Source organism: Anopheles bellator, chromosome 2, assembly GCF_943735745.2.
Source record: "Anopheles bellator chromosome 2, idAnoBellAS_SP24_06.2, whole genome shotgun sequence".
Lineage (NCBI taxonomy): Eukaryota > Metazoa > Arthropoda > Insecta > Diptera > Culicidae > Anopheles > Anopheles bellator.
This window is the reverse complement of record NC_071286.1, coordinates 35290016-35313215: the sequence shown is the minus strand read 5'-3', so window position 1 is coordinate 35313215 and position 23200 is coordinate 35290016. Positions and strand designations below refer to the sequence as shown.

The following is a 23200-nucleotide window of genomic DNA, read 5'->3' as shown; positions in this document are numbered from 1 at the left end:
TGTTGATTGCTCCGACGGCTTGGGTGTCGTCACTGGAAAGCTCGCCCGGCTGAAACTGCCCGGTTCCGCCACCGCCGCCGCAGGATGTTTCAATTTGTGGAAGATGCAGGAACATCAACAAAAGGATGGAACCAATCCCGGACGACGGTTGCGCTCGTGGGGCCTAGATATATCGAGTGCATCGACGACGACAACGACAACGCTGACGACACCGGCAAAGACACAAGGCACGGTCCAAATCCGCCTTCGGTTCTGATTTAGTCCACGGCTGCTCCGGCCTCCGGTGCTCTTCAAGGGGCACGTTCCGCGCTTGAGACGGGCGCTCCGGCCCGTCTGGATTATGTTCCCTTTTGTGGCACAAGCCGGCCGGTGGGGGATTGCTTCACATGAATGTCAATAGAAAATCAGGAGCAGAAAATTTTAAACTTCTCCAAACAGCTCCGCCTCGATAGATGTGCACGGAAAGAATGGGACCGACGGACCGACAAAAACGAAGAGACTCCTGCACCTGCAGAAATGTGGGTCGGGCCAGCCGGCCAGTCGGGCATGCAGCACGGCACAGCATAGCGTAGTGGGGAGTCCGGGCCGACGCAGAGACAAAGCGCAATGAAAGAACTAACAGTTTCCAGTGTTCAGTTTCCCTACATTATTAGGAGCGAGCGCAAGGAACAGAGGAAAAAAGTCCGCAAAAACGAACCCGAAATCCCAAAACTGCAGCTAAAGGCTAAAGTGAAGGCAGCATAAAGAGATAATGCTCCGCAGTGCAGAGTTTTTGGCATTTCGCAGACTCGCCGAATGGATTTGGAAAGGCTTTGGCCAGGACCACTGGGGCTGACAAAGAGTGGGCTCGTGGCCCCGCCACGAGCCGGTGTTTGCTTTACAGATTTCGTGCGCCACCATGGGAACATGGTAGGGTTTTATAAAACATGGCCGCAATCAGGCCGTGAAGGCCGTAGCATGATTGCGTTATTTAATAAATACACACATCGTTACTGTTACCGGGCAGCTGATTAAGAGTTCCCTAAACGAGCGGATCCAAACTCTCAAATCCTCCAATTGATATGTTCTTTGTCGAGTCGTTACTTCTAGGGTATGCACCGACCAACTGACCTACCGATCACATTCGATGTAATGCCTGTGCCAACCCAGTGCCCGTGTGAAAGGAAGCAAAAAAACCGCTTACTCCTGCATCCTGCTCGGAACCGACGCGCGGGTTCGCGCGCTTGCCCGTCACGTCACGCCACCGAAAACGATTATCTACCCTTCGGGTTGGGGTTGTGACACGATAATAATGATGTTACGCATGCAGACACCCGAGCCACCGCTCCGAGCCTTCAAGGGGTGAAAAAATTTAATTTAAAACTTCTATAAATTATGCTTCTTTTTATGGCACATTTTTAATCTACATATTTCACCGGTGGGTGCCTCGGGCGGGTGGGCAATTTTTCCCGGCCCCGAGCCCCCGGGGGAAAGCTCATTTTCGATGCCCTGCATCGCTCCTGCGGGAGGGAAAATAAAGGGAAAACTCCTTTCGAAAGCCCGTTCGTGCTCCGGTCTTGGCCGACGCGTAACTCTCATCACAAATCAGCGCCGGTGATGGTCGGCCGGTTCGCAACCGGCCCCGTCAACGGCTGGCACGTTACACCGTTCGGGTGCGCTCCGGTTACGTCGATGGCGATAACATTTTCCAATCTCGGCCCACAGTGCGACCCCAGCGCGAGAGGTGGTATTGAAGTTTTAATTAATTTACTTCACACACTCCGGCACCGGCGGTTCCCGTGGGGTGGCCCACTCCCGGGGTGGTGTTTTCCTGTTTTGTTTTGCACACTCGTTTTTTTCCCGGTTTGTTGGGTCGCTCCGTTGGGTGATTTTCGAAAGGTCCTTCACGCGCAGCAGGACGCTTGGGGCTTTGAGTGGGACAACTAGCGTCCCGCTGGTCGTCCCGGGATGGACAGTCGTTTATGGCTGGGGTAGGTGCATTCGTCTGACGGGATCCAGGGAGCCGGCAAGGGCACAGGTATGCATAAAACAACACCCGGGTAGGCTCGACCGACGGGAGTTACCCCGGGAGCGGGCGTCATTTTTTATCCGACTTTATTTATTGAGCCATGAAGAGTTGGGGGCTTCTGGTGGGAGGGCGCGGGATGCCTCTCCCATGGGACACTTTGGGCAACCATTTGCCCGGTGTCACCTGGCCGGGCCCGAGTTAGGTAACCAGTGCCGGTGTCAGTGGAACCGATCCGGGTTTTGCGCGTTTCGCATGAGAGATGTGCGCAAATTGTCATTGGGCCTAAATTTTTGAACAGTGCGGTGTCCATTAACCGGCGGCTCGTCGTCGGCGCGCGGAAGTCGTTACTCGCTGCTCGGTGTACTACGGTTCTGCGAACGAACTATAAATCATTTTATGGCGACTGTTTGTTTTTGAGCCGATGTTTATTTTTTGAGGTTACGAACACGTCCGCCTTTATTCCGTGACGAGCTCCGGAGCACCGGGAAGCCACCACGTTTGATGTGGTGCCAAATTGTGGGGTGCATTCAGGAGTTTCCTAGGGCTCACCGCGTGCTGTGGTTGTAACGCGCTGTCAGACGTTACACGGCACGGCACGGCACGGTCAGACGACACCGTTGCCGCCTAACACTCGAATGTTGGTGTCAATACTGTTTTTTTGTTTACTAATTTATTGATTTACTTACAACACATAGAAGCATAGGACCAAGTTTGAACATAGAACGGTTGTACGATCGGGACTGACTCATCGAAAGGTGCAAAACGAAGTAGACAAGTGTTAGTAACTGGGAAAGCCTTGGAAAGCCATGCTCATTACCTGCATTAGTTTGAATAATGTGTAAAAAATAAAAATTTTGACCATCAAATGACATTTTGATTCAATCTAGTGTACAGAATTCGATCCAAAGTTTAATTGAATTTTTAAGCTAGCAGTTTTTCGGGTTTTCTAATCTATTTCTTTCGGTTCGCTCAGACTCAGATTTAGCCTCGTTATATGTAATAGTTTTAACGCGATATAAACATTTAACGTAAAATGTAAGAAATGCTAATTTAATTTGTTTCTTAGCTTGTGAGACGGCTTAAACCTTTAAATATTGTAAATTAGCAGATGGAGGCCTTTAATGGATTAGAAACGAGGATCGTTCAACAAGTATCCCATAATCCCCATCAGATATTATACACTTGTGTCAACGTTTTTCCCCCAATCCTCGAAGCAGTTGAAAAAATCAATTTTGTGTGATCTTGTTCAGTTCCTTCATCGATGCCGTTTTTATCTCCTAAATCGTAGCGTTGCGTCGTCTTTTCGTGTGCCTTCAGTTTCCGGAACAAGGAAAAGTCAAAGGAATCCGGATCTGGGGAATACGCCGTGGGTTTGGCATCATTAGTGTTTTGTTTTGGGCACAAATTCGCGCAGAAACAACGATACAGGGGCCGAAAACCCAGTTTTGGTTTTTTCACAAATCCGGCAGTTTGTGAATTTTAAAGGAAAACAACATACAAAGTATTGAAATATTTGTCGTATGCAAGGCAACAGTAAATAGTAAAGGCTAAATAGTAAAGAGCTGTGTAAATGAAGAAAGTGCTCATTGTACTAAGGCTGTTGGGCGCCAGGAAACTACACCAACGATTGTTCTGATGAGAAAAAATTTGTTTCGATAAGTGCTGTATAGAGTTGATAATTCAAAGACAAAAAGCAGCATTGCTTTTAGCCATCTGTGGAGCATAACGCCAGCAAAACCTACGTCCTGATGAATAAACACTTTGGGTATTCTGGCGATGATTTTTTCACAACGATAGTTCAAGGCAAGGTTTGCATAAATGCCGAAGATATCGCGTATTAGCCTCAAAGGTCAAGGTGCTACCGATTCCTACAGTACTAATACGAGATCATCGCTCACTTTTTCGGAAATTCACAGACATTCTGGCAAACAGAGACGTTGATCAAACAAAAACCACGCAATGCAGGGCTAGCAGAGCCATCACAACCTGAAGTCGTCAGCAAGGATTGCGTAGAGTTTCACCGAGGTTGTGTGCCAGCTGAGGAAGCGAAAGCTAATTAGAAAGGCGCCCCAAACTGGCCTGCTTGAGCTGGCCAGACTTGGGAAGTGATCCACGCCCGTCAGCTCATGAATGTCGTACGAGCTCCGTCATTATGTGTGTTCATATTTGTTTAACGCTCGTATTTATCTACCACCAATAAATTAATTACGAAATTTAATTAACATTCTACAGCGAAACCAGCCCCGCGGGAACAGGCGGCCCCACCTGCCTGCTAATGCTCGCTTCGGTGGTGCCATTGACCCGAACCAGCGTCGATGGCCTGGGCCGTAAGCTGTCTCGGCGCTGCGGCGTATGTTGCGTGCTGCAGCATTGAAGTGCTTCGGGGGGGCCGAGATTTGAAAACGAGTTAACAAACTGCCCCCCAAAAACCGACAACCGGCCCGACCGGGCAGAACCTCGGCTCCTCCGCGGTGCCTTCGGGGTGGAGAATGAATGTGACAGAAGAAAATTGGATTTAGTGTCCAATGGTTCTCGGGACACCGGGCACCGGGCACCGGGGGCTTCCCGTGCGCAGCATAACGAGACACCGCCATGCTGCTGCCGCCGCTGCTGCTTATGGTTTATGTGTCGTGTTGTGTAACCTGGCCCCGGCACTCTGGGCCCGCCCGGGTCCCTGCTTCCTCGGTGCAAAACAATGGTCGTACGGCTGCAGCTGCAGTGCAGAACATGTCATGTATGCATCAGACATCACCCTGGACCACCCCGGGGCCGGACCGGACCGGGCTCGCAACAAACGACATGCATCAGCGTTATTAATGGGCGACATTTCAATTTCAAACTGTCCCGGGGTTTCCGTTGGTTAAGTGATTAGCTCTGGGCAACAGCTTATTGGCAAGGCGTTGCACATGCGGCTGATCGATACCGTGGGTCGGGTGGGGGTCTGAGGACTACTCCCGGTCGGTCAGAAGGCATGTCGCAACCGCTCGCCCTTCGGTAGGGCAGGTAAAATTAGGTCAAAAGTTGGCGAATTTCCCCAACTCGGAACTCGGCGCTTCCCAGCCAGTGAAGCAGCATCGAAAGTGGGCTACGAAGCGGGAGGCTATTCCGTAGGTTGAGGGGCTATTTTATCAAGTGGCCATCCACGGTTGATGAGATCCTCGCGAAACCAGCATCCGGTGCCAGCGGTGTGCGCTACGCGGCTGCTTATAATTCATGCCCATTTCGGGGCATTCCGCAGTTTGTGTACCTTTTTCCTGTCGCTTGTTTGTCTCTCGATTCGCTCGCGATGGCATCGAATTGTCGAAGGTCTTTCTGCGGAGACACCGAGGGGCTTCCGAGAGGCGAGAAATCTCGAACCGCATTCGCCGGTCTTGAGTCGGCTTCGACCGAGCTGTCGTCAGCTTCCAGTCCATCCGCGAACCAGTTCGCGAATCGTGCACTTTTGCTGGGCGCGCCATTATCGGATAAATATTTATTCATTTATTTATATTTTCATTTGTTCGTGTTCGCGGAGCGCTTTCCGTGCGCGCCACGTCGCCCCCGATCCACTTTGTTAGGATATTCATATTTCATTTATTTATTTATTTCTCGCTTCTCGTTTTACCCGCGCGGCCGTGCGTCCTCCGAGAGTCCTTGGGCGCTTCGGTTGCTCGCTGATTGCTGGGCCCCACGAAGCGGGCATCTTGAGCGCGCACCGTTCCGGGAAACATTTCACCGTTTGCCGAAGACAAAAACGCCGCGTTAAAGCTGATTGCTGCGGTACTCGAGTGGCTTGTTTTCTTTGCACCGTTTCGAGAGTGCCAGCCGCGCGATGCTATGGAGTTTGAGAGGACCGCCGGTGCGAACATGCCAAACGACGCGGCAAAGGTGATTTCACACTCCATCGATTACTGCGTGAGTGGCCATTTTATCATCCTTCGTTTGTGCCTCTCGTAATAAGCAAATCAACTTAAAAGCGTCTGACAGGAGTGGACGTGCCTTTGGTTTGGATTGCAGGCACCGATTGTTTCGTGTAATTTGTTGTGCTTCTTTTTGAGTTTGACTAACCAGTGCGGTGCGGTTTACGGTCACAAATTTATCACGTACACGTTTTTGGGAGAATTTTTAGGGGAAGTTTCCTATTGCCTACGTTTGCTATTTCTTACCCTTCATTCCGTGTCGTCCTTGTCAACTACCTCAACTTCTCTCCGTCCGTTTGAACTGAGAGTTTGAATTTCTCCACTTTCTGTGGTAGTTTCTTTGCATCTTCATCTTTCATCCTTCTATACCTTCACTCTGTTACACGTAAGCTCTCCTCTTTATTGTAATATTTTAGTATTAAGATTCTGTGTCTATTCTGACGGCGAACACTTGTTAATAAATTAAATTGAACGTTCAAATTGCATACTTTTAGGCGTATTAGAATGAAAGAAAATTGCAAACGGTTTTGGGGGTCGTTACGATGCTCTCAAATGTACCAAAGCTCTACATTTCAGCCGCATACAGTGACAAGCAGTCTCTTGAAGTGTTGAGTTTTGCAATTGAACAACTTCTAAAAATCACTAGAATAATGTTGCAATTAAAGCAATTCTAAACAATCTCGATTGCAATAGACATGTCAGAGCTAAGTCATGGTAATGTCCAAACATTGTGCAATATTTTTCGCCCAACAAATGTGGTTTGAAATACGACGAAAATAAATCAAAAACTGTTCAAATTAGACGTTCCGTGCTCATGGGTGATTCATGGGTGGTTCGGAAAACCCACACATCGTGCAAAAGAAGCCAATGCACTCACAACGAGTGACTGTTTGGCGCGTATTGTTACTGATTGGTTCTTCGGCGGAATTGAAGCTGGGAACTTGGACGTCATTTGGTTTCAACGGGACGGCGCTACGTTTTATACCGTGACAGACAATCGATTTTTATGTTACGCGAACCAACGAGCATCTGTTGGTGACCTCAAGACCAAAATTCAAATAGCCATTGCTGAGATAGGAGCACGGTAAAAAAAGGTCTTGAATGAGCCTTTCAAATAAATGTTTACCCATCGGAAAATAGTAGGCTTTTATTGTTTTATAACTAAATGAAAACATGTGTCCTTAATGAATCGCCCTATATTTAACAATAGCTAGACAAAACTATGTTCTCTTGTCAGTTTTGTGAATTTAAGTAAGATAACTTTCATGATGTTCCGGTCAGAAAGAAGAGCTTCTTCATTGATAAAAACTAATCAAATGCAAACTAATACAGGTGCAAAACAAAGTTTAAAGCATTATGAAAATCAACGTTAGAGGGCGATGTACATCGTACGCTACCCCTAAGCTGCCGGAGCTGCCGAAAGTGGTGCGCCCGTTTTCGCTCCGGGTCAGCGGACACGGGTCACGGTACCGTAGATCATACATCATTGGATTTATGCTTATTTATTATTCCATTTCACGTATCTGAAAGCAGTAATCGCTCCAGTCTGCATATTGATGTACCCTCACACAGCTCGGCGCTTTTCCGTTCGAAAGGAAAATCGGTGTTTCCTTTTTTCTCGCCTCACCTCGCCACAGCGCAAACCTCCGGAAGCCAACCACACCGGTTTCGTTCCGATCGGTGCCACTCTCAATAGTTCCGTGAGTGTGTGTGTGTCTGCCGGCCGGTGTTTGTGTGTGTGCGAGTACAGAATTCGAGGAATGCTCGTGAAAAATCTCCATAGACCATCGCTGGCAGGAAGCGTCCCCGCGGAACGCTCTCTACCGTTCCGTTTGCATTCCGGATGATTTAGTCCATTTTTTACGCTCCAAAACGTGGGTGTGTGCGTTCGGGGGGAGGAGGGGTATCTTGCGGCCGGCCCCAGCACCACCGGTCAGTTCAACCGGAAGCGGCACAAACGTACCTGCGTCGGGTGTAGGGTCCAATCGCCGCGATCCACCGTACACCGTGCGGCCACGTGGGCTTTGCTGGACTTTGCTCCGAGGGCTCACTTGCTGCGGGTTTGTAACGGTCCAAATCCCGGCCCGCCCGGCGTGGAGTTCCGGTGGATCCTGCAGATCCTTCGTGTCGCGTGGATCATCACGTACCGGGGATATAGCCCCCCCTAGACCCAGTCCACGTCCGGTCCGGTCCTGTGCACTATTATCTCGTCCGTCCGAGCCGGCCAGTCGAAGGCCCCGGGACCGGGACACGGTAGACAATTGATACTGATGCACTTGCACCTGGTCCCCGAACCGGGCCGGGCACCCGTTTGTTGGGGCCGAATAAAAAGGCAGAACAAAAAACAGAATCAAGAAATCCTCGAACTCGCAAGCAGATGTCGGACAACATAATGGGGCTGGTAAAATGGGGATTTGGTGTCCCGGTTTGACCACATCCATTACGTCAAATAATTCAAATCTATTCATATTTTAGAATCTTTTTAGAGACTCGCAGAACGTGAGGTTCAGGCGAGGTCCTACCCGGTGCGCACCGACAGTCTAGCTGGACAACTGGCGCCGGAACATGAAACACTAACCCTACAACGCATGCGGCAGTCGTGCCGGGTTTTAATAAACGGTTGCCATTGGATACAATTTTTCCATCCTCCTTCGAGCGATTAGCGTAGGAATGGGGACTCTTGGGCCCATTCTGAGATTCCTTCTCCACAGTCCGACAGTGTTCGAGAGTTCACTAGAGTCGACGGATCCTTGCCAGGGCTGGGCGCATAATTTATGTAAATAAAGTTGAAACCAATTCTTTCGGCTCCGTAGCGACCGTCAACTGGAAACGTTCGATGCGGACACTATCAAAGCCTATCAGCTGTTGAATGTGTCTACCGCATCTTCTACCGTACGACCAACCAATTCCGGGCGCAATGCAAACCCGCAGGGCCCACGTACGTACGGGTCTTGAATACGCATCGCACCAACCGTTGGCCGGCCAATGTATCGGGGGCCCTATCTTTCATCTCCTGGTGCTCCTGGTGCCGTTCCATTTGTAAAATGGAACGCAACGGAAAAAAGGGATCCCACTCCACAGGGTCCACAGGGGTCTGCGTAAACAGCTGCAGTTCCGTTCGGTTCTGTCTTATCCTTCGGTCTCCGGGCCCGGGCCTCGCTCACGGCTCTTGCCTAAGGCTAAGCAAAGAGAGCTGCTGTCAAAACAATTAAAGGGCTGAGTTTGGGGTGTGGAATACGGTGCCTGGTCGGGCCATGATCGAATCGTAATTCCCACCAAACGGTTCCAGAGACCCGGCCTAGGCCGTTGCCTAGGCCCTCGCCCTAGGTCGCCGGCGACGTGTAACACGAAGGTAAGCTAATTTGCATTCTAAACCAAAATCTGATTAAAAAGGATCCGGGCACCGGGCGGTTCGGGTCCTGTGTATGTGTGCCTCGGATATGGCCACCGGCCCGTGTGGGTGGCGCAGACGGTCTGGAATGAAACGGGACTGGGCTGGGTGCGGGAGGCGAATGCAAACGCCGACGAAGGACTCACCAACTATCTTTAAATACATCGCACCTTACATTCCTCTATCATCTTTGGCCGGGGGTTTGCCCGACCAAGGACCAACTAGGACCAGCACACACGGGGATGGCCATGGCTTAGTGTTGGGCAAAGTAGCCTTTGTTTGAGCAGAGAGTTTCGGACAGATTATGCATTCCAATCATACCCCGCTGTTTCGGTGAATTCAATTAGTATCGATCCCGGGGCCGGACCGGGCCATTCCGCTCCGGACTCCGGGTGCCCGATTAGTGGTGGACTTTTTGTGGACTCCGGGGCCAAGGCCCCAAAGACTACATAAGTCGTGAAAGTTGGCCACACAAAATGGCCACAACGCCTCCTGGGCTTGTCCTGGGTTAGTCCTGGTAATCCAGTCGGTGGAGCCCCTGGTCCTGAACTCCAAGTGGAAAGAGTATACTTCGGAAAGCAGAGCCACCCGACCCAGTTCGACCCTCGGTCCGACGCCGAGAACTTCCGTCGCGAGCTGTCACGAGCGGCGAAAAGTACATCCTGCCTCGGTGAACAACGACGGCGCGCAACGGATCGAAAGGACGAAGAAAGCGCCAGAAAAACTTTCACTCATAAAATATCTTCATAAAACAAACCATTTAAGCTCTTCATTTATCACTAGACGCGGCCGCTCACGGGCGTGCTCGCTCTGTCTCGCTCTGTCTCCCTCTGCCGGAAGCTGGAGTGGAGTTTTTCCAGTGGGGGCCTCCGGGGCCAAACATCTTCATGCCGTTTGTCGTCGTAAAACCGAAGCGTAAGGTAAAGAAAATCACTTCCACCTTCACGGCCGCTCCAGTGCCCCTGGAGCACTCCGCGAAGATGATGCGGACAAGCTTTGCGTTGTTTTCTGGTCCTTCGTTTCGCGTTTTTTTTCTTCGTCCTTCGCTTGCCAGGTTTTGCCGGCTGTGGACCGAAGGGGTGAACTTTTCTTTCGCTGCCGGGTATTTTCGTTTGTTTGTAAAGTGCCGTGGACGCTGAAGAATGGCACGCGGCGACACAAATGGCGCTCACTCCGGTGACGTCCACAAAATCGTCCAAAGTAAAACTCAAATAAATGCCTCCCAGTCTGGCGTTTATGTTTGCCGTTGTCCTTCCGTGCCCGGCCGACCCGGTGCATTCCGGGCGAGTGCCGCTGCCCTGGGAACTGCGCTAACCTTGAGTGGGGGGTACGGTTTGTGGCCATGAAGGAGTAGCACACAGCAGCAAGAGGGTAGCTGGGAGGGCGAATCAAGATTTCAGGCAATAACTTCAATTTTACGGTCAACGTGGCTACCTCGACGGCTACCGCCAGTGACGGTGAAGAAAGGACCGAGCCTAGCCGTAGGAGCCGTAAGAAGATCAGTCGTCGAGCCTGACGGAAGGCCAGTGGTCGCCAGGGACCACTGTCAGGCAGCCGGCCGGTCCACAGCCCGAAGCCCGAGGCATCACATCGCTGGACGGGTAACCTTCCGGGGACCTTCGGAGCCAGTGCCAAAATCAACGAGTTTCAAACGAAATTCTTACTCAAACAATGCGCCCTGTCGTTGTGTGGAAGGGACCCGAGGGACGACCCCGGACGATGCCGGTTACGCTCCACTTCTTCTGGGTGACGTTCCCGAGTTCCAGAGTCCACAGGATGGATGCACTCGGGTCCGAACTCGGGCCGTTGCTGCATGCTGTCGAAAGTTGTGCAGAGACCCCGAAGAACCCCCCCGGGGGGCAGGGTTTGCGGGGGTGAAAGTGAATTGTTTTGGCAGATGTTATTTCTTGTTTTATGAAATTTCACGTTAATCGTGTTGCCCGTCGACCCCGCCACTCTCCTTGGCTGGGGCCGGGGTCTTGTTTGCTAATGCAATTTCGTAATTTAATAGAGCCTCTTTAAAGCGTGTGTTATCTTGGTCAGCATGAAATGAATACGCCCAGACGGCTCAGTCCTTGAAGTTTTGTTGTCCTACGGCTCCAAAGAAGCGTGACGCTACCGGGAGTCCGAGATTCGTGGAGCCGAGGTCTTTTCTGTCATTTTGGCCACCTTGAGACAACAACGGGTGTTTGCTTTCAGAGTGAACCAGGACAACTATAACCATACCAGGCGGCACCAAAGTGAATGTCGGAACGAGGAGTATTGTGAAAGAAAAGCTAAGGAAAGGTTTAGTTGGTCGGTTTTCGAAGGCTGTCTGGTCCCTTTGGCTGTTCTTCCAGGAATAGAAAAAGGGATACGATTTCAAAACTTAACTTAGGATGTGGTGAATTCCTTCGGCCGTAAAGTGCATTAAAGCAAGAGTTCAAGTTAAGCAGAACATCACATTTTTCCATCGATTTATCAGTTTGGAATTTCGAGATATTCATGGGGAATATAGTTTTTTTGTAGTTATTCAAATACAATCTGTCTGGACTTGTATCCTTTGTCAACACCATTTGCAGTTGTGGTTTATTCAAACTCCGATAAGAAAAACTAATTTTTATGACTTGAAATACACTTTATTATTCAGTACGGGTCTCTCTGAACATCACTTCTTCCAAGGAGACTCCAATTGATAAATTCCTGAAGCGAGAATCTGGAAAGTCTTCAAAATACGCTTCCACAGTTGTTATAACGTCATCATTTGATGAAAACCGATCCACGCATGAATTGTTTATGTTATGGAAACAGATGGAAGTCACTAGTCGCTAGTCGTATTGTCTTGAAGAGAAAGGATTTTCCTTCTCCAAACTCGGTCTTATTTCACAAATTGTGTCTTTCAGCTGCCCTATACATCCAATATCCAACATCCAATGTTTATCCACAAATGAAATTCTATTCACATCTCAGAAAACCGATGCTATCACCTTTTTGGCCAATTTCTGGACACGAACTCGTTTAGAGCCCGAAGAACTTCACACCACTCTCTAGTCTCTTGCTTTGATTCAGGATCATGGTGATAGACCTAAGGCTCATCCATAGTGATGAATCAACGCATAAAATCCACTTTATTCTTTCGGTAGAACTCTATATGTTGTCAGGAAACTTACATTCAAATGCGTTTTGATTGCAATTTAGCGAATGGGGCATTCATTCTGCAAACAGCTTTCTGAAACCCAATAGTTCAGTCAAAATATTAGTTATACTGCTCAACGAAATGACTAGGCCTAAATACTAAATCTCTTTCAGTGATTCGACGTTTTTTCAATACGATATCCTGATTTTTTTTACGATTTCAGTAGTTGTGCTGGTTTTGGACGTCCTTGACATGGATCGCCTGGAAGGTTAGTACGACCACGTATAAGCTCAGAAACCCCCCTTTGTATTTTCTAATTGAAGGCAAAGTGTCTTTATACACTTTCAACATTCGTTGAACCACCGCTGCACATCCCAGTAAAAGACTAATGATTCATCCCTGTATTTATGTTGTTCCTAACCACATACTTTACCTTTGCTCTACTGTTTCAAATTTTTTAAATTACCCCAATTCTACGTTCGAGGATCGTATTAGTGCACTGAACAGTACCAACAGTAATCAAGTTGTTCAAAACATTTGAATGTCTCTTTAAATCTGGGAATGACCTATCACAAGCCAATCACAATTGTCCAGCAAAAGATTCCTCAGTAAACTATGAGTTATTCGATAAGCTTATCTGTTAATTGTAAAATAATATTTAAAACATGTAGTCTTCATTACTGGCTCTTGCATGGCAGTTTTCGGAAGTTTCTAATTTATATTTCAATTACGACGATGGTTAGAGATGACCGTAATGGCCAAACACATTTCTTAAGCGCAATGGTGCCAATTTCAATAATATTGGCTTTGTACGGTACAAAGAATTGCAAAATGGCAGCTCAAATGTTTACTCAAACAAGTTTGGTCAACCACCCTGTGGCCCGTTGTCGTTTGCCACTCTCTTTTCAACCTCGATCAACGCACGTCAGATACCGTGCCGAGAGGGAAAGCTTTAAATCCAAGAAATCCTTGGACAACGGGAACCGTAGTCGGGTCGGAGGGCCCCGGTTACAGACTGAGCGGCGGTCCCTTACGTTAATGACATGATGGGGGCGAGAAAAGGACATCGGACCCAGTGGAGCCGAACGTACCGGAAAGTGCACGAGTTGTTCGTCCCATCTCGTCTCGGGTTGGCCCACTTCTGGATCTGCAAATCAATAGGACCCCGGAGGTCCCCTGTGTGTTTTGGGGCTAGCGTGTTCGTGTTTCCACTGCCGGAGCACTGGCTGTGGCGTTCCACGCAGTTGGTAATGATCAGTCTGAGCTCCGGCATCACGGATGTGACACATGCAGTCGGGTTGCGGTGCCAGCAGCAGCAGCAGCAGCCTCACCGCCAGCATCAAGCCAATAAGCCACACGTACGTAGACGGCGCTACGCCTCCCGGTTCGCCTCCCGGGGCTTACCGACCTGTCGAACGGAAATTGATTTCGAAGCTGCTGTTGGCGCTGGATCAATAAGCAGCAACCGGTGCCGGTGGTGCTGGTTGAAGTGAGAGTGTTTTTGGCGCCTGGCTAAAATAAGGCACACTCTGGGGCTGCCTTTTTGATTGGAGAATCGATTGTTGTTCCCGCACGGATGTGTGTGGGCCGGGGGAGCTCAACGAAAATATTTGCCAGGGATCGGGCACTCCACGCCATGGCGGTGGGCAATCAAACCGATGGCCCACAAATGCGCCGCCACGCGGGTGAACTCGAAAATCCCCAAAAGTGCCTCCTGCAGGTCCTACCGGCAGTGTGGAATCCACAGCTTTGGCGGGCTTGATTGGTATTCCAATAAGTGGCTCCGGGATGCTCACGGCCGTGTAAGCGCGCCGTGGAGAACCTTTTTGGACAGGTGAGTCCAGAGCCTACGGGAGTCCCAGTAAACGGTGGCTATGGATGCCTCGCCACTGTATCCTGCTAATAAGACGGAAGTGGTTCAATCCGTGCAACTTCCCGGCCGATAGTTTCCGGACCCGGTCCATTAATGCGGTTACCCCCTGCGCTGCTAACCTTCAATCAGGTCTTTTCTGGTGCGTCTTTTCAGGACTTCCGCCAACGGCTAGACCCGGAACCGGGCGAGCAGTCAGGGCCGGGTATCCAATCAAAATGTGTCACGCTCTTGACTTTCTAGCCTTCCTTCGTGGCACGAGTTTGCAGCAACTCTTCGCGGGCGCGGGCCCGGCAGCCGTTTAGAGTCCGACGACGTCAGACGACGTAGACGAGTACCACAAGAGTACCCAGTCAGCGGGGCGGGGTCGGGTCTAAGTGGCCCCCGCTCCCATCGACGAAGTGTAAGTGTCGGCGCAGTCGAAGTGGAAATGAAATTTCCATCATTCCCGACGTTCGGGCGTGATCGGGGAAAAAAGTTTGCACTCACGATGCGAGCACGACAGGGACAGAGGAAACGCAGGACCCGAGTGGGCCATCAACCGGTCGTACCTTCCCGGGCGATCTCAGGGAACTCGAGGCAAAAATTCATCATTTTCGTGTTTTCCCGTTCCGACACGACAGTTACACATTGATGACAAATGGAACGTAAACTTGAACTTAGGGTGGGAAGGGTGCGTCTGAAGGTGCTGAAAGTTGCTTCCGGGACCGACTGGAACGTGAACGCTGAAGTGCCGGCAATTGAATAACACCGGCAAAGAAATCAATCAATGTCCGCTCTGTTTGAGCGGGACAGGACTGTGGTGGCACTGTGATCGTACACTCAAACATACGCGCGGTTGTGGTTAGGTGGCCATACAACCCGACACCAGGACCCTGGCTGGCAGGAGCCTCCGGAATCCGCCTCCCAAATGAAGCCGGCATTGGAACTGCTTCCAGCTGACTCTGCTCCAAGATGGCGTAGAATTGGGCACACAAACACCAGTTCAACTGCATCGACCGACCGGACGGGCCGGTTTCCGGATCGATGCCAAGAATGGTTCCACTCCGAGTCCGAGTCCGGAAAAACTGCGGATCAAGTCGCGGGGACCGGGCCAGAATCCGGTAGATAAACACACGCGAGCCTCGTGTATTAATTATGCAAACAATCGAATGAATAATGGACGCCGGCCGGAAAGGTTCCGAGGCTCGCTTCGGCAATCCTTCCGAATCCCGGATCCTTAATCGGCGTGTGTGCGGAGGGATACGAATCGAAAATGTAGTTTCAATGTTCCGAAATGTTGTCGATCGATTCCCGCACCGGTTCGGACGTGATAAAATGTGTGTCAACTTCTTCAACTTTGAGCTTGGAGCCCTCCAGCCCTCTAGGGTCGATCGAGGGACACTGGTCCTGCACCGGCGATTATTGCGAGAAGCCATCGTTTATGCATCCCCGATTCGTCGCTGCCCGGACGCTGCCCGGTGGGAAAAACACGGTTTTTCACGACCGCCCTCCCCGGGTGAACCATTAGAGGTGGCGCATATCGGTGCAGCATCGGGATGCAGCACCGGTTCAAGGGGACTCCGAGAGTCCGAGAGCTCTTAGGAGTCACGGCACGTATGCAGTCCACCGGACACAAACACCGGGGCGGTGTCCTTCGGTGGCACCAGACAAACATCACCAACACCAATGCGAAATGCAGTCCGGTCCGGTCCGGTCCGGTCCGGTCCGGTCCGGCCGCCCAATCGGCCGGGGTCCGTCTTGCGTGTGTCGCAGTGTGCGCAGGCTTCGCACACGTGTGAAAGGTTAAAACGGACGGCAAATATTAAATCAAATTGTGCGCTCCGGTGGAGCAGAATGCACCAAGCGCGCCAGCGAGACAGACGGGCCACCGAAACAGATGTTTGCCCCGCGGCTTTGATATACTGCAGTGCATCGGCAGGTAGGTAAGATAGATGGGCTGTTTGGGGCGCCGGCCTCCCCCTGATTGGGTGGCTCGAAGGATTTATTAGAGCGCGACCGCCCGGCCGCCCAGTACACCGGATTCGACGATCCGTGACATGTCGGCAATTCGGCAATCCGTCCGCGTGGCGAGCGTGAAAAAAATGCGCACTGGCCCCCCGGGATACGTGGTCTGTTCAACAATATTCACGATTTTTGTTTTTTCAAAACATATTGGTTTATTTCGTTAATATCTATCTATAGGGTGCGACAGGGGATATTTAAATGTTGGATAAATCCGTCGTTTCGATTTAATGGATTAGGGTAAGATTTATTTAGGTTTTAGAATGCCGTTTATTGATAAGTCTTACAGAATACAATATCGATAAAATGACCGCCAAACAAACCAAAAGCGGTCGTTTTTCATTGTATTAGACAACATTTCGAATGTAATAGCAGCAATTTCCACTCAAATGTTAGTTTCCAGTTCTTCAACGCTCTTCGGTTGGCTGACATGAACCCTACTCTTCAAATAGCCCCACAGAAAGAAGTCAGGAAAAAATCTGCATTATTAAGCAACCACAGTTTTCACAATTGAATGATTATTTTCAATGTTGAGTGCCACAATCTCAGACCGCTGTTTTGCCATAAATGACTAAATAGGCATAGACTAGCGTTTTCAAATCTGGCTTATTTGTCAAAAGCGACTGACAAGTAGCAGAGTTATCTAACATTTAAATATCCCCTGTCGCGATTACGCACCCTGTATATTTGCGCTAAAGTTTTTTCTCCACTCGGTGTCAAAAAACCATCGCACTTCAAACAATCATTTTGTGTGATCTTGTTCAGAACATTTCAGAACAACAACCTCTGAGAACGTTTTGAACCACCGGTAAACGCTGTTTTGGGCCGTAGTAGCTTCACCACAAACCAAAGTCAACATTTCGAATGCATCCGCGCTCTTAATTTCGATTTTCACACAAAATTGAAGATGAAGATTCTTTGTCATCCATTTTTTGAGCAGTCAAAAATCGACGATGAGTCAAAACACGTCCAAGTCAAACAGTTGTCAAAATTTGACTGATTGCTTAAAATGGCCGAACTTGGCCACCATAAGTGACTGCCATGAGTAGTAATCTAACGCCACAAAAAATAAATCGAAAATCGAATATACGTAAATGCGTAAATTCGAAAATCGCGAATTTTTTTTAACAGACCACGTATGCGGAGGCGGTGCATTTATGGATGCGCCTGGGTCCTGTGTGTCTGTTGATTTTCACACGTGAATTAATCAAATATGTCAACTGCATCGAGCAGCGACCCAAGTGACCGATTCGCGCGCTTTCCGTTTCGATAACCTAATCAGATTCAGCCGACCGGGCCCGGGCCCCACGACCCGGCGCATCCCTCGTTATGCTGCGGGGATGGAATTATGATTTCGCCCCTTTTTTTCTCACAGCGACTCTTTGCGATTTTCGCGAAAGTTCCCTAATTACAGGACGACCGTAGGCTCAATTATCTTTCGCTTTTTTTGATGAGGTTAAAAGGTCAATCTTTTAATAATTGGACGCCACGCCAAAGTTTTTCGATGGTTCGCAGAAAATGGCAACAAGGGTTGATGAGTCCTTGAGATCTTGCCGTTACAACCCGTTACACACGAAGCCCCACTGGCTGGGGCAAAAGCTGCCCGTGCACTCACCTGGATCGTCGTCGTCTTCCGCCCAATCGATCTGTGCCCGGCCCAGGCTGGCCGTCAGCACGGCCACAAACATGGCGCTCATTATCAGCGGCCTCATAACGATGATGATGATGATGATGTTGAGCGGGGGCGATGGAAGGGACACACGGGGGTCGCAGCTGCTGCGTGTGGGTGTGTGTGCGCCCGCTACTGTCCCGTCCCGGTGACCCGCGTGACGTAGGACGAAGGACTGATGCTTCAAAACTCACAGCGACTCAACCGGAGCGAATCTCTCGTCGGAACATCTCGTTCGCAAGCCCGGACCGGACGCGCACATGCGGCTTTTCTCACACCCTTCTTCCTTCCTCTGCCCTCTGCTGCTTCGCTCTTTTTTTGCACCGAACCCACGTTATTATTATTCACTGCACTTCACGATCACTGGCCGCTCGATGATGCAACTACACTTTCCGATGATGCAGCTCTGCTCACTACACTTGCGTATGTTTCGTGGGGTGTCGACAACAACACACATCCTGCGCACCGCCAGAAAGAGGAAGAGAGAGAGAGAACACTTGGTAATAATGCTATCATCGCAACGACACCGCGTGGAACGTTACACAATTTTTAAACCCAGACAGGCCGTCGATTTCCCGAAGCACCGGGAACCACCGGGAAATTCACTTGATCACTCTCGGCCTGCTCGGTGCCCGCTATTGTTTCGTGTGCCGAGGAAGCGGCCTGTGGTCCGTCGGATGGGAAAGCTCACCACCGGCTCCGAGCCGTTAAGATTAGCAGGGACGCCTGGGCCGAACGGCAGGATTAAGCTCCGCTCCGTAATCGCATCAGGTGCGCACCGTCGTGGGCCGACACTGCTCGGCTCGGCTTTTGTGCATCGCCCGGAACCGGAACAAAGCCCGTGGGCGCTGGCAGGATCAATGTAAGTTTTTGTCCACCGATTAGTGAGGCCTTCGGATGCTGCCGTGTTCGATTCGGGCTGCTGGAGGCAGCTGTTCCCCGTCCGAAGGATCAGTGCAGTCGGGCTGAAAGTACGCAGAACCGGGCGCAATAGTTGCGTGCCGGTCGTTCAGTTTGCTGGCTTAGGTGTGCCGGACCGTCGTACGGAAACTCGAGTATTATCAATCTTCGGCCGGTCGACTATGCCTGGTGGGTCAAAGCACCAAGCAACTGCAACGCCGCTAGCAAACACGTCTATAATCGATCGACGCCCCTCCGTGAGGTATCTGGAAGCCGATCGATCAATTCCCGGTTTGACGCCCGCACGCATTCCGCAACCGTCAAACGTCGGTAATTAGACGCGGAAGGAATGCCGCGCCGAGACGGCCGGAGCCGTCTGCAGTCGGGCAGACTTAATGAGTGTTTTTGAAGAAACTTCATCAACTCCTTCGCTCGGTGCCGGCAAATAAAAGAAAATCCCGAAGAAATTCCTCGCAATCGCGTTGTTTTCCCCTCCATTTCTACACTGTCCGGGTTCATTTCGCTTCATTTTTGCTTGCCGGCACTTCCGGTTCGCTGCCGCACCGTGTGCACCGTTCGTGGAACAATTCGCTGTCCGGTACCGTGGCGTGGAAGGCGGAGCGGAATGCCTGAGGCGTTCGCAGTTGGCCCCACAAGGATCTCGGGCGAGCACAAAGCGAACGCTTAACAAACCGTTTGTGATAGAAAACATAGGCGGCCAATGAGGCCGGCGGCCGGCGAAACCAGCCGTAGCGTGGGGAAATGGGAAGAGAAAAAAACCATCAAAACGAAGAATTGCCCCGGAATTCGATCCTGGTTCTCGGGTTCTCGTGGGAGCAATTGGTCAGCTGGGCCATAAGGGTGGTTTTGTGTTTGGTGGCCCCATCCAGCGCACTATGGGGCAAAGGCGAACATTGGGCGATTTCAAAGTTTAAGGATTTCAGGAATATTCGCTTAAAATAGATAAGGTAACTATGAGGGATCCGAGTTTTTAGCTTTCTGGGTTGGGTAGATTCCGAGGATTGATCTGTCTAGGTGATAAAAAAGGCTGTTTCAAATCAACCTTTATCTACTCCTTTAGAGGGATCGTTTGCACGGAATTCGAGCGATAATGTAGCTTTATTATGCATCATTAGAAATGTATCCTTATTTGGTATGGGAAAATCCAATATTCACATTTCGCACTTCTTGAAAATTTTTGGCGGGAAATAGTATAGAGCACTACGATAAAAAATGGTATTGAGGTTTGGAGTGAACAGAAAAGTTGTTCCGCTGTCGGTACATCTAAACTAAGAATTTTAATTAAAACTCGTTAAAAAAGCAGGATTCGTTTGATAGCTAGTTAACTTAACGAGGTTCGAGTAATGTAAAAGAGGTGTATTTACAAGGAACGCGTGCCCTGTATAGAAGGGCTTTCAAGTTCCTCTTTTCAAGGTACTTAACTTTTGTCCAAATGTGTTGTGCATCTTATTTTTCTATCATTGAGGTATAAAAGGTAAAATACTTATCTTTTACTAGAACAATTAGATGTGCCTATTCAGGGAATAAATATTTATCTGATACGGAATGTACGTTTGCATAGCATTTTCTCTTTATAGTCGGTATAAAGTATCTGGTACTCATAAACTATTGGGTTATGGTGAGGATTGAATAGAACATAGCTCTGTACTTCTCGGTAGTTTGGGAGAAAAATCTTCGGAAGCGCGACATAAATGTTTAAGGCAAGATAGGGTCACGAAAAACAATCTTTCAAAGAGAATCGAAGATACTTTTGCTCCATACATACCTAAGTTTGTTTGTTTGAGACAGTTAAAAATTGTTTGATCACAGCGGAAAACATTGATTGATTTGACTGATTGATCATGTATTTAATCAAGTAGCTAATGTTCCAACTGACCAATATTCTTAAAACTAAATAATTTGCAGACGGCTATCGATTAAAAAGACTGTGGACGATACCCGAGCAGTTGCCATGCCGATTGCATAACTTGAGGCGTTAAAATACCTTAATATATAGAAAAATGGTTAATTCAGTTTTCCTGAACGCGTGTATTGGGGATGAAATGATGATTTTGATCAAACCACACGGAAAGCGAACAAAGGAAAATTCGTCGATTCTTCCTGAAACCATCAATGTCCGCTTGCTCCATAATAATTTCCCATAGTTCCCCAAGGATCGCTGGCTACTTTCAAGGGCATGCCGCTTATGGTAGGGCATAGAGCGCCACACCGGTTTTTGTTATGATTCGGGGATTGTTTTTTTGGGCGTAAGAAAAGTTTCGGCGATCCCGGTTTGCGATCATCGCCAGATGATTCGCCCGAATCCCGGCGTGTGTTTGAAATGGTTTAACGAGCGAGACGTAAGGGGGGGGGAACCGCTTCCATCGCGTTCTGTTTTCTGCCATCGACTTGGGCAGCAAGCCCACACGAGTAATTAGAGCGTGAGCAAGAGCGAAAGAGAGAGAGCGATGGTGCAGGGTGGATGCTAAGTGAGCACCGTCCTCCTCCTGAAAGCTCCTTTACGGTACGATGATGCTCCATATTGCAAGATTCTCCGTGCCGTGTCCGTCCGTCCGTTTTTCTCCCATGTGGCCCGCATTGTGGCGCTGCGGTTCTCGGAAGTTTGGCGAAAGAAAAACAGCCCCCCGCCCTCCCCACCAACACAGGAGATCCCGGTACTGACCCGACCCGAGTCCGGTAGTTCAAACGGAAAACGAGCACCACCGAGACCACCATCATCATCACCAGGAAGTGAATGAGGTTAAAGCTATTTCCACTTTTCTTTACGGTTTCGCCCGACAACGACGACGACGACGACGACTGTTTTGCTGCTATCTGCAAGTTTTCCCATTAAACGTGTCGGCTCTCTCTTTCTCTCTGGGTCGTGCAGGGTGTGCGTTTTTGCACCCCACTCTGTGGCCCGCTGGAGCTGCTGCTGCTGGCTGGACGCCGTCTTCTGAATGCACCCAATGGCGGCCCGGACCCGGCTGATGGTGGCGCCAGCTGGTTTCCAACCGGCGGCCGGCCCGGGGACGAGATAGCGCACGGCGAGGACTGCTACGCACCCACCGACGCGAGTGTCGGGCGATGCGTGAAACCATAAAAAGCAACGACTACCGACCGACATGTAGCGCAGTAATAATAAACAACGGGGAACCGTAAACATTTGCCCTCCTGAATGGGTCCTTGGCGTACACGCGCGCGTTCCGCTTCTTTTCTTCCTCGGCTCGTCGGACCGTCGGACGCGGCTCATGGAGTGCAATTATGTTGTGACAAAGGAACTAAAGTTTATCAGTGTGCGATTAAATAATCTCGCCGGTGCCGCCTGGTGAGTCAATTGTTTGGCTTAACAGTTGGTCCAGCCGGTCCCTGGACACGTAATTCCCAGTTCAAGAATCCGATACCGTGTTCCGTCGGCCATACGCTCAACTTTGCGCCGTCGTTGGCAGCCAATCTTGCTGATCCTTCGAAATTACTTCGACGAAAATGGCTTCCATGGGCCTGGAAGCCCGCATTTGCCCGGATCTGCGCATCCCAGCGGGGCCGGTGATTGATTTATGAGCCGCGCCAGTCATCCACGGACATCCCGTCGGCCGGACAGTTTATTCCAAAGTTCAGCCGGAATACCGGAAGCGGCGAACTTTGTCCACAGCCGTTCGGTGGGTATATACTTTGCAACTCGCAACTCGTAAAAGTTACCGGCCGTAATTGGGCTATCACGTTACCGGGAGCATTCGGGAGCGGCGAAATTCTTGACTTCTTGGGCATGGGCTGCACTTAGCGCCCCGCCACAACCACCGACCTCCTGCCCGTACGGTGTAATAAATGGAGTTTGGTTTTATCTAAATTGCACGCGAATAATCTTCGCAACCGAGCCGCACCAGGTGGGATCGGATTTCGGCCTCATCATCCGCCAGCTTCGCCCCACCCATAATTGCTCCAAAGTTCCGATCGATCGCTCATTATCAAGGAAATGGCTTCCCGGTCCACGGAAAGTTGGGCCCGGTGTGTCCATCACTCGGAACCTCTTTATTTGCACCGAAACGGGGCTCCAGTCGGTGTTGGGTGTCCGTCGTCGGATCCGGGCTTTGATCATCGGGGCGCGGGCCAGGGAATCAAACGGCCAAAGTTCCGCGTCCAGCGTCTTGGGGACAGTTAAAATGGAAACCACACGAACCGAGGCCGTTAATTGTTTGAAGTTGACCGGTCGGATGAAGGTCCCCGGGGGGCGACGGCTGGCCAGAAGTATCGACGAAGTATCTGGTTTGGGCGCACTAGAGCGTTTAAATTATCCTGCCATTAATTGAGCATTGCCGAGTAATATTTTTTTGCTCATTAATAATT

At 50.0% G+C, this 23200-nt stretch overlaps 1 protein-coding gene across 1 annotated transcript in view; it reads right to left on the bottom strand.

Moving 5' to 3' along the window:
- Positions 1-17975, bottom strand: part of LOC131207448 (uncharacterized) — a 92031-nt gene extending 74056 nt beyond the window's left edge. Inside the window, 1 exon segment of the mRNA XM_058200061.1 lies at positions 17903-17975. Within this exon segment, the coding sequence (XP_058056044.1) occupies positions 17903-17975 (73 nt within the window).
- Positions 17976-23200: the final 5225 nt, after the last annotated feature.